Raw genomic sequence first — 14,005 nt, 5'->3', positions numbered from 1 at the left:
ATGGCCACAATTACGAATACGTTTTCGATTACACGCCCTATTGAGACGTCACAAAACTCACAACAGCAACAGCAATTAAAGTATAAGCAAATCGCCTGCCAAGAGAATTAAACATTTAGCTGTACTCTATAGCAAGGCAATTAGAATATTTTCATTTAACTTGGCCAAAAGTAATTTAATTACAATTATTGAGCGTAGGAAATTTTTGGGAATGTTATCTGTTTTACAAAGGTTAGAGTCAAGGAGAAAATTCTGAAATTCATTGATTACATTTTTACTACCTAAATATAGTACAGCATTACTTGGTTACTTCAAGGCTAAGAGAACTCCGAGTAAATAATGAAAAACTTTTATGAATACTATAAAATAAATCTTTAATTACATTGCACACCTTTTTTTAAGCTCTTGGCTCGCGACAGCTCGTCTTCTCCCATAGATAAAGAAAGCTATTTAGCTATTGGGCCTTACACACACAACTTCTGTCATAGAAATATTATTATTATGAATGAGTTGTTCTAGATAGTTCTAGGAATCTCGTTTATTTATAGCATATTTGACTTTCATCTTGAGTAGTTTTAAATGTAGCCGCTCGATTTGTCGTAAATGCAAATAATTGAAACGTTTTTGCTTGAACGATTTTCTTGGACCGTCAAGGGAAATAATTATATAGAGCCAAGTGCAAAATAGTCAGGCGTTCCATGCATGGAAAGAGACCTCGTCATGCCATTAACAACAACAGCAAATAAACAAACAAAAGAACAAGTGCTTATTAGCAATTTTATAAACCGCAAAAAGTTGAACTTTGTAACGACTTACAAGTTTTTTTTTTAATTTTTTTTAATTTTTAATATGGTTCAGTTAGTTTAAACAGTTAGTTGGGCATTGTCTGTGGTTGCGGATGGCTTTGGAGGCGAAAGCACAGTTGATAATTTTTATGATAATTTTTATAAATCTATGAATATATACATACAGATGAATATGAGGTTTTATACAGTTGTCTAAAGAAATAAATACTTAATCATATTGCAAACAGCTTACAGACTCATGAATATGTAAATAAATTCCCAGACAGTATCGAGTGTATTACTTATAATCGATCCGTGCCTACCTCTGATTATATAGCGCAGTGTCAAGCCCATTCAGCTGACTTTTGATTTTTTTTTATTTTTATTTTGTGCACAATTTTTTCCGTCGAGATTTATGTCGCTTGATAGCCTTCAGCATGGCATCTTTTTTTTTTTATTATTAAATTTAATTTTTGTTTCTTGTTCCACTGTGGCTATTAATAACGACATCAACCTCCAAGAGGTCACAGCAACTGCAGTTCACACACATCATTTAACCAGCTGTAAATTATAAATAACAGCAAGTTGTATTTTTTACTTTATTTTATTTTTGTTAAATTGTTTCAGAGGGCTGCTTAAATTGTTTAACTGCCTGTCTGCCCCGTTTACCTGAAAGCAGCAATAACCAAGTTAGTTAAATATAAAAGGGCAGCATGAAAGGCCGCGCATTTGCCAGCTGTGACCGCCAGATACTGCGCGTTTACTTATAGCCACATTCATTATTTGGGCCAGTAAAATGGAACAGCTTATTGGGCTTAGCTGGCCGCATACAAAGTCAAAGTAGTCATTAATTAAAGGTCAGCTACAGGCTGTGCTTGTGAAGCTCAAGACATTAAGCCTAAACCAAAGACATTTTCGGGCCCTTATATTGACTTTTATTAATTTAATTAAATATATCAATATATGCAACTCTATTAAAAAAATATCAGTCATATTAACACTTCAAATGAATTGAGAAATTTGTTGAATTGACTTTAATTATATAGAAGGTATATTTAAAAACCTTCCCATTATTCTTTTCACTATGAAAAAAATAGTATAGAAAATATTAGTATTGACTTAGCTGTGTTATTCCGTATTTAAATTCCCTTTGGAGCAATTAATTAGAAATGAAATAATTTCCAGCTAAATTTCCGAATTGCTTGGTCTAAATTTCATGCTTTTATTTATTTTTTTATTAGTGCCGAGGGGCGTGTTCTAAATACTTAGATAGTTTGGCCGACATTTGGGCCAGCGAATGGGCTGGCTGAAGGCTACAGCCCTGCTGTTACCAAGACTGGTAGCTAACTAAGCCGTAACAAATGCAAATATTTGCCCAGAGTAGTTGAATATCATACGTTTAAGTACTCACGGGTTTCTGATAAGGTTTGCTGATAAGGGGCAGGGCTGAGCGTTGATTTGTATCGTCGTCCGCTGTAATGTAAATATCACAAAATAATTTATCAAAACGAAGAATTTATCATATCGCGCTACTCGAAAGTAATTTGACTGTCATTCTGGGCGCCTCGATCGGCCCCATTATCATCTTCAGTCAACAGCCGCGTGCATTCCTCCGATTCTCTAGCTGCTATAAGTGATATGTGGGTTGTCTTCAGATTAGATTTCTTAAGGTTTGCAATGGAAATTAACCAGCTAATGGAGTAACCCAGGCCTGGGTGTGGTCGCCGAGATAAATGATCTTGTTATTGAAAGCGAAATTGTCAAGACACTTGACTAGTCCATTTAAGATTACAGATAACATGCAGATAACTCCTTTAGTTTCAGAGTCTCGTAATATATGTATAAATACATACTTTATTTTTGTAGTTTAAAATTAAATTTTGAATTATTAAGAAGCTTTTAATTATTTTGTATTTAGGCTGTGTTTAAAATCGGTTAAACTTAGTTAGGCACATTTAAAATTAAATAAACTGTCTTTTGCTTATGACTTTTGAACAATGTGCCTATTTACATAGTTCATTTCTTTGAATGTAATCTTGGACATTGTGATTTACAGGGTGTGCATAGCTCTGATGTATTTATTGAGCTCGAATCTCTCTGTTTAAAATTGCCCATGAAAAGACAACCGTAGACTTTGTCATAGATAATATAGCAAAATGGATGATCGGCGTGAAAAATGTTGGGCTCATCCTCTGTAGGTGTCATCATTTCAAAAAAAACTAGCATAGCAGTTGCAGCAGCAGCTTCGGTACCCTCTTCGTTAACCTCAATGAATGCCTTGTGCACAATTTGGGATACTTTCAGTGGCTCTATCTTCTCGAGCATTTTATCGAATTCCGGATTGTTAAATATTATATCCATGCCCATGGCCTGGAAGACAGGTGTCAATTCCATACTGAACTCAGTTTTGAATTTGGGCAATTTGACAGATACTTTTGTGTGGAACAGTGCAGATGTGATGCTGTCAAGGGTTGTTGACTTTAGACCATTCTCCAGATCCGCTAGGCCATCTTTTCTGTTGGGCAGAAGTACCAACATGAACAGTTCAGTATCTTTATAGGACATCCGCAAGGCTTTGGCATTCAAATTAGGGAGTTCGCCATAGAAGTAATCGTGTGTTGCGTTCATCATAGATACTTGAATCTTATTTTTGTCATCCACAAAGAAATCTTCGTTACGAGTTTGCTTTTCATTGAATTTCGTATTCCATGCACCCTTGAAATACACCGCGTTGATCAGCACAAGACGTGTATCTGAGCTGAGAGAATCTGGACTAACCAGGTCCTTCAAGAGATTATTCGTCTGAGACTCCACCCAGGCATTGATAGTGGCAGCCGATTTCTGGGCATTTCGGAAATTGATAGACTCGGGAGCTGAGAGAAACTTTTGAGTCAGCGCGTCGCTAAAGTCATGGTGTAAGTGAATATTGTCCATAATGTACACCTTGTTGGCCATGCGCAACACACTGTACTTCTGGTAATACTGGAGAGCGCTATGAAAGCCATCAGCTATCTGACTGACATCGGTCGAGCTGAACTTCAGTCCGGCGTCCAGCTGACGGCTGGTTTCGCTATCATCTTTGGCGCCCATGCGCAACATTCCAGCGCAGATTTGAATCGAAAGAGGAGAACATATTAGATCCTTATCGGCTGATACGCCCACTAGCTTATCATATACATCTCGAGAGAATGTATCTAACGAATTCGTAAATTCCGTGCTAACATCTTTTTCTGCCATGCGTATCTAAAATATAAAGAAGCACAAATAAAAATTGAATTTTGACAGTTTTTTATATTTTTAGATAAAATGATATTACAATGTAAATGAGATGGAATTATGATGCAGGTTAAGGGAGAAAGAGAGAGAGAGAGAGAGTGAGAGAGAGAAAGAGAGAGATATAAAATGGTAGAAAGAGATATGGAAGCCAAGAAGACATCTGAGAGCTGAGAACTAGGTAAATAAACGTAGATAAATAAACGTAGATAATAAAATGTTAGCTAAATAATTTTAGTACTCTACTCTAAAAACAATTATATAATGTATTAAGTCTATTTAGTTTACTTAAAATTATATAACATCAGTTTCATATGCTCTAAAATTTCTTCACAATGCAAATTATTTGTATTTAATTAATTTAAATATGTGCCCAATTTAATTGATCCGTTTTTAGGCCCCACAATTTGATTTGGATATGCGAATTCCAATAATTGTGACTCATTGTATGCAAATATGTGTATTTCAAATTTCACTATCAGAATGCTGATAATATTCCTATGTGCGCCCAAAGCTCAAGCACATCAATCAAATGTAAGGAATTTGCAAGAATTTTGTGCTATATGACCATTTAACTACCTTAACGACTCACTCACTGCTGGCCACGTGGCTGGGCTGAGAACTTTGCCCATCTAAGGTGAGCCGATTGGAGAAGGCCAGTTGTCAGTCAGCCTGATATTGGCATTTCAAATTAATGTTCAATAACTTTTCAATTTAGGCACATTAGTAAAATATGTCTTCCGAAATGTGTTCTGTGCTGATGTGTAAACTTGTCAATTAGCATAAATCAGACACACGGTATTTCACTAGTTCTTGGCTGTAAGGTCATAAACGTTCATACACATATTACTATATATCTAAATATGACGACTAATATTTCAACAGATTCTATAGCGAGACAGACGATGCGACACGGAACTGAATGTAGGTCAGTTTGCTTGCATGGCGTGTTGTCCAGCTATAAATAAATGCATTTCTGTTTTCATTTCTGAATTGCCTAGTAAACACACACAGAAACGGAAACAGAACAGAACAAAACCGAACAGACCAGAGCAGAGCAGAACACAATTTTCAATTGAATGGCGTAGGAGTCGCTGACCTTGTTGCTAAAGTGAAAAACTGGGCAGAAACGGGGACAAGTCCACAGGCATCAGAAGTGGCCAAGCCATTGGCCTTAAGCATGTGATGTGACAACTGTCCAGACTCAAGCTCAAATGAAGCCATCGACTGCTGCTCTCTATCTAGTCTCTTTTTGTTCGCGTTTGTGTCTGAGTTGTCCTGCCAACATTTGTATGTGAAATAATATTCCAGCATGTCATGAGCATGAGCGGTCGACCGCGAACTGTGTGTGCCGCAGGCATCTCTATTGTCTATGGCCACTCACATGTGTCAAACACTTTGACCTCAGCGTGGCCAGTGGCGAGCAGTTGTGATATTTTCCTCTTTTATTTGCATTTTTATTATACTTATACTTTGCAGCATATATGCTAGAGCAACATAATTGAAGGCATTCTAGAAGCGCATTTAAATTTGGATCTGCTTCAAGTTTGTTGGTCTGCAGTATTTTATGGGCTATTTATAATAGCGTGTCATAATCCAGTTGGACTATATTTATATACTGAGTATTTTCTAGTACTGCACAGTCTTTTGTCTTCTTTCTTCACTCTTTTGGGGTAATTTGATGCTGGTAGCCAGAATCTGACATCGTCTGCCCCAGCTCCAAGTGCAGTGAACTCGTTCGTTGTGCAGTTTTTGCATAAATTCGAGACGATCCACATAACGCAGCGCCGCCACCAGCAACACCACACTGGAAGGGCTGCTAATGAGATATAGATAATGTAATTAGAGAGCTTTGACAGGCTGTCGTCTATGGGCGCACTCAATACCCATCACCCACAGGCTGTCATCATAAATTGCATTAAACCCTAATCGATGGCTCGGATATATGACCTGATTGCTGGCATTAGCTATTGGCCTTTGGTTAGCCCTAAACTGTTGATGGGCGTATTGTTATTGGCAGCTGTGGCTTTCGCACATTTCAGTAATTTTCAAGTGCTGCTTGCACCTGTTGGGCGGTGCCGCCTAGGCTGAGGTGAGTTTTCAAGTTGTAATTGGTTAATTATAATGCTTGAGGGTCGGTAAATTGATTGGGCAACTGTTTCATTCGCTTACAAACCGTTGGCAGATGTCAAGGTCAATGCAATTGGGTCAATTGACAGCCGTTTCATATTACAGAGCGGAGAGTCACAATGCGTTAGTTAGTGTAAGTTGTAATTACAATTAGAATACACAAATGAGCTCTGCGGTGTTAATGAATGCATAAATAGACGGGCGGTTGGCATTGCTAATTGGTCTGCAATTCATAATTAGCTGGTTATGTAATTAAAAATTATGAAAATAGCTGTATGAATAATAAATGGCATGCATTTTATAGAATAATAGCTGCAATGATTTTCCTGTTACTTACTTTGCTAACTCTACTTGATATGCGTTCGCTTGTACCATAAAAAGTTCCCCGGCTTGCGTACATTTTTCACAGTAAGCATATCTCCGATTGATATGATCTGTTTGTGGAGTGGAGCTATGTAAATACTCATGATTATTGTAGCCTGAGTCATTCTCTAGTTTCTTTCCCGCTGACCACTGGACTGCCATGAGCAGACTACATACATGTATGTTCCATATCTCAGTCAAATATTTTTTGTTTTAGTCGTCAGAGTTTGCAACTGCTCAAGCGTTTTTATCTGCTACGCTGCGTAATTGTCTCAGCTGCAATGTTTATCTCTTTCAAGTGGAGCAAGTCATTCTGTCGATCTCATTAGCGGAAAAGTAACTGAATCCACATAAACGGCAGAAAATGTGTGCGTTTCTTCTAATGCCCTAACTACCGCAATATCAGATTAGACACACGCTACTGCCCATTCGGTATTTCGAATTGGAGATGAGCACGTGATCGAACGGTGAGACACAGCGATGACAGCATAGCACTAATCACCTGAGTTTGACATATTTATATGAGCAGACAACTATTATTCTGTATTGAAGTTAATTTGAACTGATTTTCTCATTATAAACATAACAATGCAATAATAGTTCTAGTTATTAACATTCCGTTAGCTTTATTATTTTTGGAAGCCCTAGAATATTTCATTTATTTGCATGTAATCTTGGGCAGGCTGATTGACAGGGCGTACAGAGCTCCAAAGTATTTGAGCTCGGACCTTTATATTTCAGATTTCCCATGAAAAGACAACCGTAGTCTTTGTCATAGATAATATAGCAAAATGGATGATTGGCATGAAATGTTTCAGGTCGCGTCTCAATGGACGCGCTTCTCGCCATTACTATCATAGCAGTTGCAGCAGCAGCTTCGGTACCCTCTTCGTTAACCTCAATGAATGCCTTGTGCACAATTTGGGATACTTTAAGTGGCTCTATCTTCTCGAGCATTTTATCGAACTCCGGATTGTTAAATATTATATCCATGCCCATGGCCTGGAAGACAGGTGTCAATTCCATACTGAACTCAGTTTTGAATTTGGGCAATTTGACAGATACTTTTGTGTGGAACAGTGCAGATGTGATGCTGTCAAGGGTTGTTGACTTTAGACCATTCTCCAGATCCGCTAGGCCATCTTTTCTGTTGGGCAGAAGTACCAACATGAACAGTTCAGTATCTTTATAGGACATCCGCAAGGCTTTGGCATCCAAATTAGGGAGTTCGCCATAGAAGTAATCGTGTGTTGCGTTCATCATAGATACTTGAATCTTATTTTTGCCATCCACAAAGAAATCTTCGTTACGAGTTTGCTTTTCATTGAATTTCGTATTCCATGCACCCTTGAAATACACCGCGTTGATCAGCACAAGACGTGTATCTGAGCTGAGAGAATCTGGACTAACCAGGTCCTTCAAGAGATTATTCGTCTGAGACTCCACCCAGGCATTGATAGTGGCAGCCGATTTCTGGGCATTTCGAAAATTGATAGACTCGGGAGCTGAGAGAAACTTTTGAGTCAGTGCGTCGCTGAAGTCATGGTGTAAGTGAATATTGTCCATAATGTACACCTTGTTGGCCATGCGCAACACACTGTACTTCTGGTAATACTGGAGAGCGCTATGAAAGCCATCAGCTATCTGACTGACATCGGTCGAGCTGAACTTCAGTCCGGCGTCCAGCTGACGGCTGGTTTCGCTATCATCTTTGGCGCCCATGCGCAACATTCCAGCGCAGATTTGAATCGAAAGAGGAGAACATATTAGATCCTTATCGGCTGATACGCCCACTAGCTTATCATATAAATCTCGAGAGAATGTATCTAACGAATTCGTAAATTGTTCTTTATCATCTTCCGCCATGCTTACCTAAAAAAAACCAAAATAAAAATTGAATTTTGACAGTTTGAAGATTTTTTCAGCCTTTTTGATATTACAAAGTGAATGAGATGGAATCATGTTTGATCTAGAATTTTTTTTCGGCTTTCATCTCTTTCGCTACTGAATATACCCTGATAAGCGCAGAAGAGCATTGGCAATAGTTTGAAGAGTTTTTGCATATTTACTTCATATTTATATTGTCAGCGAATGAATCTTTTTGCAAGAAATTTTGGGCAAGCTCCCTTACAGCGTTCGCATAGCTTTCGAGTATTTATTAAATTCAAACCTTTTTGCTTCACATTTCCCATGAAAAGACAACCATAGACTTCATCATAAATAATATAGTAAAATGGATGGTCGGCATAAAATGTTCTTTGCTCCGGCCATACTGGCGTAGCCACCATATCCATCATCATTGAAGTCGCAGCTGCAGCCTCGGTGCCCTCTTCGTTGACCTCAATGAACGCCTTATGCAAAATCTGGGATACTCTTAGCGGTTGTTTCATTTCGAGCATTTTGTCGAATTCTGGGTTTCTAAATATTGTATCCACACCCAGAGATCTGAAGACAGGTGATAGTTCCACACTGAACTCTGTTTGAAATTTTGGCAGCTTGACAAATACGTCCAGTTGCTGTAATTTGGATATTATACTCTCCAGGGTTATTGATTTCAATTTCTTCTCTAGTGCCACTAAGCCATCTATTTTGTTGGGCAGTATTATCAACATGAACAGCTTTGTATCCTTGTAGGTCATCCGCAAGGCTGTGGCATCTAAGTCTGAGAGATCCGCAAAGAAGTATTTGTTGAACGAGTTCATCATGGAAACTTGAATCTCATTTTTGTCATCCACAAAGAATTTTTCGCTCTGTGTGTGTTTCTCATCAAATTGAATATCCCATTCGCCCTTGAAGTAGATCACATTGATCATTACAAGACGAGTATCTGAGCTAAAAGAGTCCGGGCTAACCAGGTTCTTCAAGAGATTATTCGTCTCGGACTCCACCCAGGCATTGATAGTGGCAGCCGATTTCTGGCCATTATTGAAATCGACGTGCTCGACCGTTGAAAAAAAGTTTTGACACAACGCATCGCAGAATCCCTTACGTAAGTGAATACTGTTCATAACGTACACTCTATTGGCCAAGCGCAACACATTGTACTTCTGGTAATACTGGAGAGCACTACGAAAACCATCAGCTATCTGATTGACATCGTTCGAGCTGAACTTCAGTACGGCGTCCAGCTGACGGCTGGTTTCGCTATCATCTTTGGCGCCCATGCGCAACATTCCAGCGCAGATTTGAATCGAAAGTGGGGAGCATATTAGATCTGTATCGACTGACAGGATAAACATCTTATGGTAAAAGTCTCGAGAGAATGTGTCTAGTGAATTGGCAAATTGTTTTTGATCATTTTTGTTCAACATGCTGACATAAAGATTAATATTAAACCAAACCCAATAAAAAGTGTTTATTCGACTGAAATTGTGTTTATGTCGGAATTACAAAGTAAGTGCGATGGAAATTTAAAACAGGTTTAAGGGGGTGACAGATACAGAGGGAGACAGAGTGTGGGTAAGTGAAAGAGACAGATAGCAAATTGTCCATATTGATTGTAAATACATAATATTATTATTTATTTTATATATATAACATACTTTTTAAGTAAACTCCTCAATTTACTCTATGTCAATTAATATACCCACATCATGCACTGTCAATTGAATTGATTTGTTTTTAAGCTCTTCCATACAGCCAGTTCCAGTGAATTTCAATAAATTTTTGTTTGTCCATATGCAAATTTGAGTATATCGAATTTCGTTATCATACAACGGAAAATTCTCCGAGGTGTGTCCAAAGCTCAAGCACCTGCCTCGTTAGGTGGGAAAGCAGTTGCAGAATTGCTGTGATAAATTAGCTTCAGAATACCTTTACGATTCATTGAGCTGTTGCATATTTAATTCGTGTTTACGTTAGTTATACTTTGTAGCTTTATTTTTCCACTGGTCAATAGAAAAAAAGTAGAAAAAAATAAGCAAACGTCACTAACGCTCGGCCAGACGATGAATGTGAATCAATGACAGGCAGACGACAACAGCAATAACAACAACAACATCAACTACAACAATTACAATGAGAAAGAACAACTCATTGGCAACGATGCTAATGTGTTTGTTATTGTTTATCACTATAATTTTTTTTCTGTTGGCTATTGTCGTGCTGGCGAGTTAACGAGCTAATGGAAAAGTTTATACTAGAACCTATAAAGATGGGGCATACATACACCAGTACCAGTACTCACTCCTCCCAATCGTGCCCGAGTCTGATGTGTAATATTGTTCGTTGTAAGTTTCCATGTTTCGAGTTTGAATTACAATTTGTTGCTCAGCTAGACGTGCACATTAAATTAATGCAACAGTGGAGATCAACGATCTTAAGCCGTATGTATAATATTGATCATTATATGAAGTCAAACTGCCTGAGGCGTATGTATAATATACATCATTATAAAGAGTCAAAGTTCCCAACCGTATGTATAATATACATCATTATGAAGAGTCAAAGATCCTGAGGCATATGTATAATATACATCATTGTAAGAAGCCAACGGGGTTAAGTTAAACACTTTTTCTAGTGCAAACATATGTTCGAATTTACTAGTAATATCGTATGATTACAGCAATAACTGTAAAGATCATTGACGGATATTACCCTGGCACATATTTATCTCTCTCCTAAAAAAAAAAAAAAAAAAAACGAGTTTACATGCGAAAAATGAAGACTATTAGAAAAAAAGCTTTATTAATTGCTGTGAAATCAAATTATTGATTTTTTGACCGGATTGTAGGGCATTTGAAAGTCAGCCATTTGCTAGCAGACAAATCTTTTTGTTGCGTTCCGTTCAACGATGACAAAGTTACTAAGCCCAGATAAAAAGTTGTGCCAATATTTGTCTTTTTGCCATCGCCTTTGATAAAGCCGCATTTTATTCAATTATAGCCGGATAAAAAGAGCGTAACACATAAATATATACTTAAATATAAGCTCGCATTCATACACATTCACTGCACTATAGCAGGAGCAAACTTTTGCCGGACAGTGTAAGCAGCTGGACAGATGCGTTAGAGGCGCTCAGTTAATTAAATTGGATTTATGTTAATGGTATTGGGACTTGTGCTCTTAGTTTATTCTGATTGACTATCGTTCGGCTTGATTATCGTTATTTTCTTTATCAGGCTTAAGCAAAAAACCGCAGCGCAATCTTATCAGCATTCGAGACACTGATGTAACATAGCTGAATGCCTTAATGAGCCTATATAGCTATATAGGTGTACGTGTATTTGGGCATTCGTCATGCTGTCTGACTGGGAGGTGTGGCCGTCTGTCACTGTCAATTAGCAGCGGCTTAGACTATAAGCTATAGAAACATGTTTATTTGGCACCGGAAGAGGGCAACGTGCGGAATGAATTAGCGTTCGGCTGAGGAAATGCGCCGTGCACAGACCTTGTTTGGCCTATAACAAATTATGAATTGGCTTATCACATGATATGCGCAGTTCAAAATGCAGCTATGCAATGGATTACTCCTCGTGTAATCCTCTAATGCCTTAAGCTAGCATACGTAAGAGGTTAAGACGGTCTGCTATTCTCATTGCAATTACAGTCTTAACTGAGTCATTTATAAATCTTTCGAAGGATTACTAATATATATAAGTAGTTCTCTATCATAGACACAATCATGAATAAAATACGTAGTAGATTGACGATATGAAATAATTGCGTTAGATGAGCAGCGAGTCTTGAAACATTTTGTATTGATTTGTTTTTGTTTTTTTTTTTTATATTATTATTATCTTTTTTTTTAATTAAACTAATTTTTTTTTGTATTTTAATAAATTTCATTTGATATATTTTATATTTTATTTATTTTTTTTTTCTTTTAATTGATTTTAATGCTTAATGTACTCAAGAAACACTGGGAGTGAGTAAGAAAGGGAAAGAGGGAGCGTGAGAGACGGACACTAAGATACAACTTAAAATGAATTAAAAAAGTCTACAAAAAATTAAATATATATATACATATATATATACATTTATATAGAACTTTCTCTTACAAAAATTTCATGCACACATACTTATTCATTTCATGCACACATGCATTCGTTGGTTCTCTAATGCGCTTAAAACTTCATCCATTATAGTGAAAACTTTACGCACACGACTATCAAATTTCAATCACAGCAAATGCAAATCACGTGCTCAAATGTAATGCAACAGAATATTTGAAGGAATCGACAACATTTTCAGTTATTAAAGGCCTACTCCAAGAGCTTAAACATGGCTCAACAGAGCGCTGATCGTATCACAATCGACGGCCAGGTGAATCCCAGGCCAGAAAGCCAAATCATCGTGAGCGTTGCCATAATTGCGGCAAGCTCAAGGACACGGCACGTAACACGACTTATTGTCAGGTCTTATGGGCATATAGTATATGTACATATGTATATGTGCCAGAGTAAATTAATGCCCGTCGTTCTGCCCATTTTTAGACTGTTGTAGGACTGCATGGCCATTGTATGTAAATATTGAAAGGTAAAAGCAACGAACAAAAAAACAGAAAAAAAGTATAAGAAAAAACGATATAAGGAATTTCACGCCCATTTTCGGGGTATATTATTGTCAGCCACAAATATGGGTTAAATATCATTTATATCAAATTTATTTATGGGCTCATGAGTCTTAAGTGCCTCAATTTGTACGATAGCGGGACAGACGATCGATGCGACGCTGTCAGCCAGTCCAAAAGTGAGTGCAAAACTTTATATTTAAATATCAGGCTGCACTCCACTTATGAACGTCAAAAGTGACGTCACGTTTTTACACGCTGAGAGTGAGAGAGAGAGAGAGACCGAGAGAGAGTAGGAGAGTGGGAGACAGAGTGAGCGGAAAATATATATGTATATGCATTTGTATATATGTATGTTTCAAAAAGAGCAAAAAAATCAAAACCGGCTTTAGACGTTGACAGTTGAATTTTGCTGTTGTTGTTGTTGTTGTTGTTGTTGCTGCTGTTTTTGCTGCTGCTGTTGTTGTTGTTGGTGTTGCAGAGGTTTGCCTTGCGTGAGCCATAGTTTTTTTTGTATTCTTTGTGCTGGGATTCACAGGCTGAGCCGTTGTTCGCAACAGGTCCATATTGGCCCCATCCATCTAGAGCGACTCGTTAAGCGTATCACGTGCTGAATAAAGCCCAACCAAAATAAAGCCGAGCCTCTTTAACCAAATTTCGATTGCTCATGCAGACGCAGATGGCGACTTTGTTTTGCTTTTTTATTTTTTTCTCGCTATAATTTGTGGCTAAAGCTTTGTGAACCCCGCGTATGTGGCGTATGCGCAATCTAAGACTGGGCGCACTGTGGTGGGGTGAGGCTCTCCACCTGATTGGCTTACTCATGCTACATGTTTTTATCTCAATGCTTTTTCTTGCCAAGTCATGCAAATGAGCGCATTCTCAGCGACTTGTTTACACGCTCCGAGTGTTAGAGCAGCCATCGAAAGGCAGCACAGCTGTT

General features: G+C 37.9%; 4 protein-coding genes and 1 long non-coding RNA gene across 8 annotated transcripts in view; 2 read left to right on the top strand and 3 right to left on the bottom strand.

Annotated features, from left to right (window-relative positions):
• The window catches only part of LOC149270380 (uncharacterized), a 59,451-nt gene that overhangs the window by 38,655 nt on the left and 6,791 nt on the right, over nucleotides 1-14,005 (top strand). The gene's annotated exons all lie outside the window — the stretch shown is intronic.
• LOC149270383 (antichymotrypsin-2-like) lies at nucleotides 1,988-6,697 on the bottom strand. 2 transcript variants are annotated; one of them, XM_089463189.1, is made up of 2 exons: nucleotides 6,526-6,697; nucleotides 1,988-4,028 (listed from the first exon to the last, which is right to left on the bottom strand). In XM_089463189.1, exons 1-2 carry the CDS (start codon nucleotides 6,586-6,588, stop codon nucleotides 2,802-2,804), a joined length of 1,290 nt encoding a protein of 429 aa, XP_089319315.1. In that variant the 5' UTR covers nucleotides 6,589-6,697; the 3' UTR covers nucleotides 1,988-2,801. The 2 variants fall into 2 exon arrangements, with proteins under 2 accessions (XP_089319315.1, XP_089319316.1); XM_089463190.1 differs by lacking the exon at nucleotides 6,526-6,697 and adding an exon at nucleotides 4,102-4,118.
• On the top strand, nucleotides 4,564-5,693 carry LOC149270384 (uncharacterized). Its single transcript, XR_016271038.1, has 3 exons — nucleotides 4,564-4,877; nucleotides 4,944-4,986; nucleotides 5,060-5,693. It is a non-coding gene; the product is annotated as an uncharacterized LOC149270384 (long non-coding RNA).
• Nucleotides 7,152-8,859, bottom strand: LOC149270382 (antichymotrypsin-2-like). Of its 2 annotated transcripts, none has more exons than XM_089463193.1 (2): nucleotides 8,722-8,859; nucleotides 7,152-8,423 (listed from the first exon to the last, which is right to left on the bottom strand). In XM_089463193.1, exon 2 carries the CDS (start codon nucleotides 8,415-8,417, stop codon nucleotides 7,206-7,208), a length of 1,212 nt encoding a protein of 403 aa, XP_089319319.1. In that variant the 5' UTR covers nucleotides 8,418-8,423; nucleotides 8,722-8,859; the 3' UTR covers nucleotides 7,152-7,205. The 2 variants fall into 2 exon arrangements, with proteins under 2 accessions (XP_089319319.1, XP_089319318.1); XM_089463192.1 differs by lacking the exon at nucleotides 8,722-8,859 and adding an exon at nucleotides 8,492-8,631.
• On the bottom strand, nucleotides 8,597-9,972 carry LOC149270381 (iris-like). The gene has a single exon (XM_089463191.1). It carries the CDS (start codon nucleotides 9,860-9,862, stop codon nucleotides 8,636-8,638), a length of 1,227 nt encoding a protein of 408 aa, XP_089319317.1. The 5' UTR covers nucleotides 9,863-9,972; the 3' UTR covers nucleotides 8,597-8,635.

Source organism: Drosophila arizonae, chromosome 2, assembly GCF_054131065.1.
Source record: "Drosophila arizonae isolate 15081-1271.41 chromosome 2, UAZ_ARI_1.0, whole genome shotgun sequence".
Lineage (NCBI taxonomy): Eukaryota > Metazoa > Arthropoda > Insecta > Diptera > Drosophilidae > Drosophila > Drosophila arizonae.
This window is presented reverse-complemented; position numbering and strand designations above follow the sequence as displayed.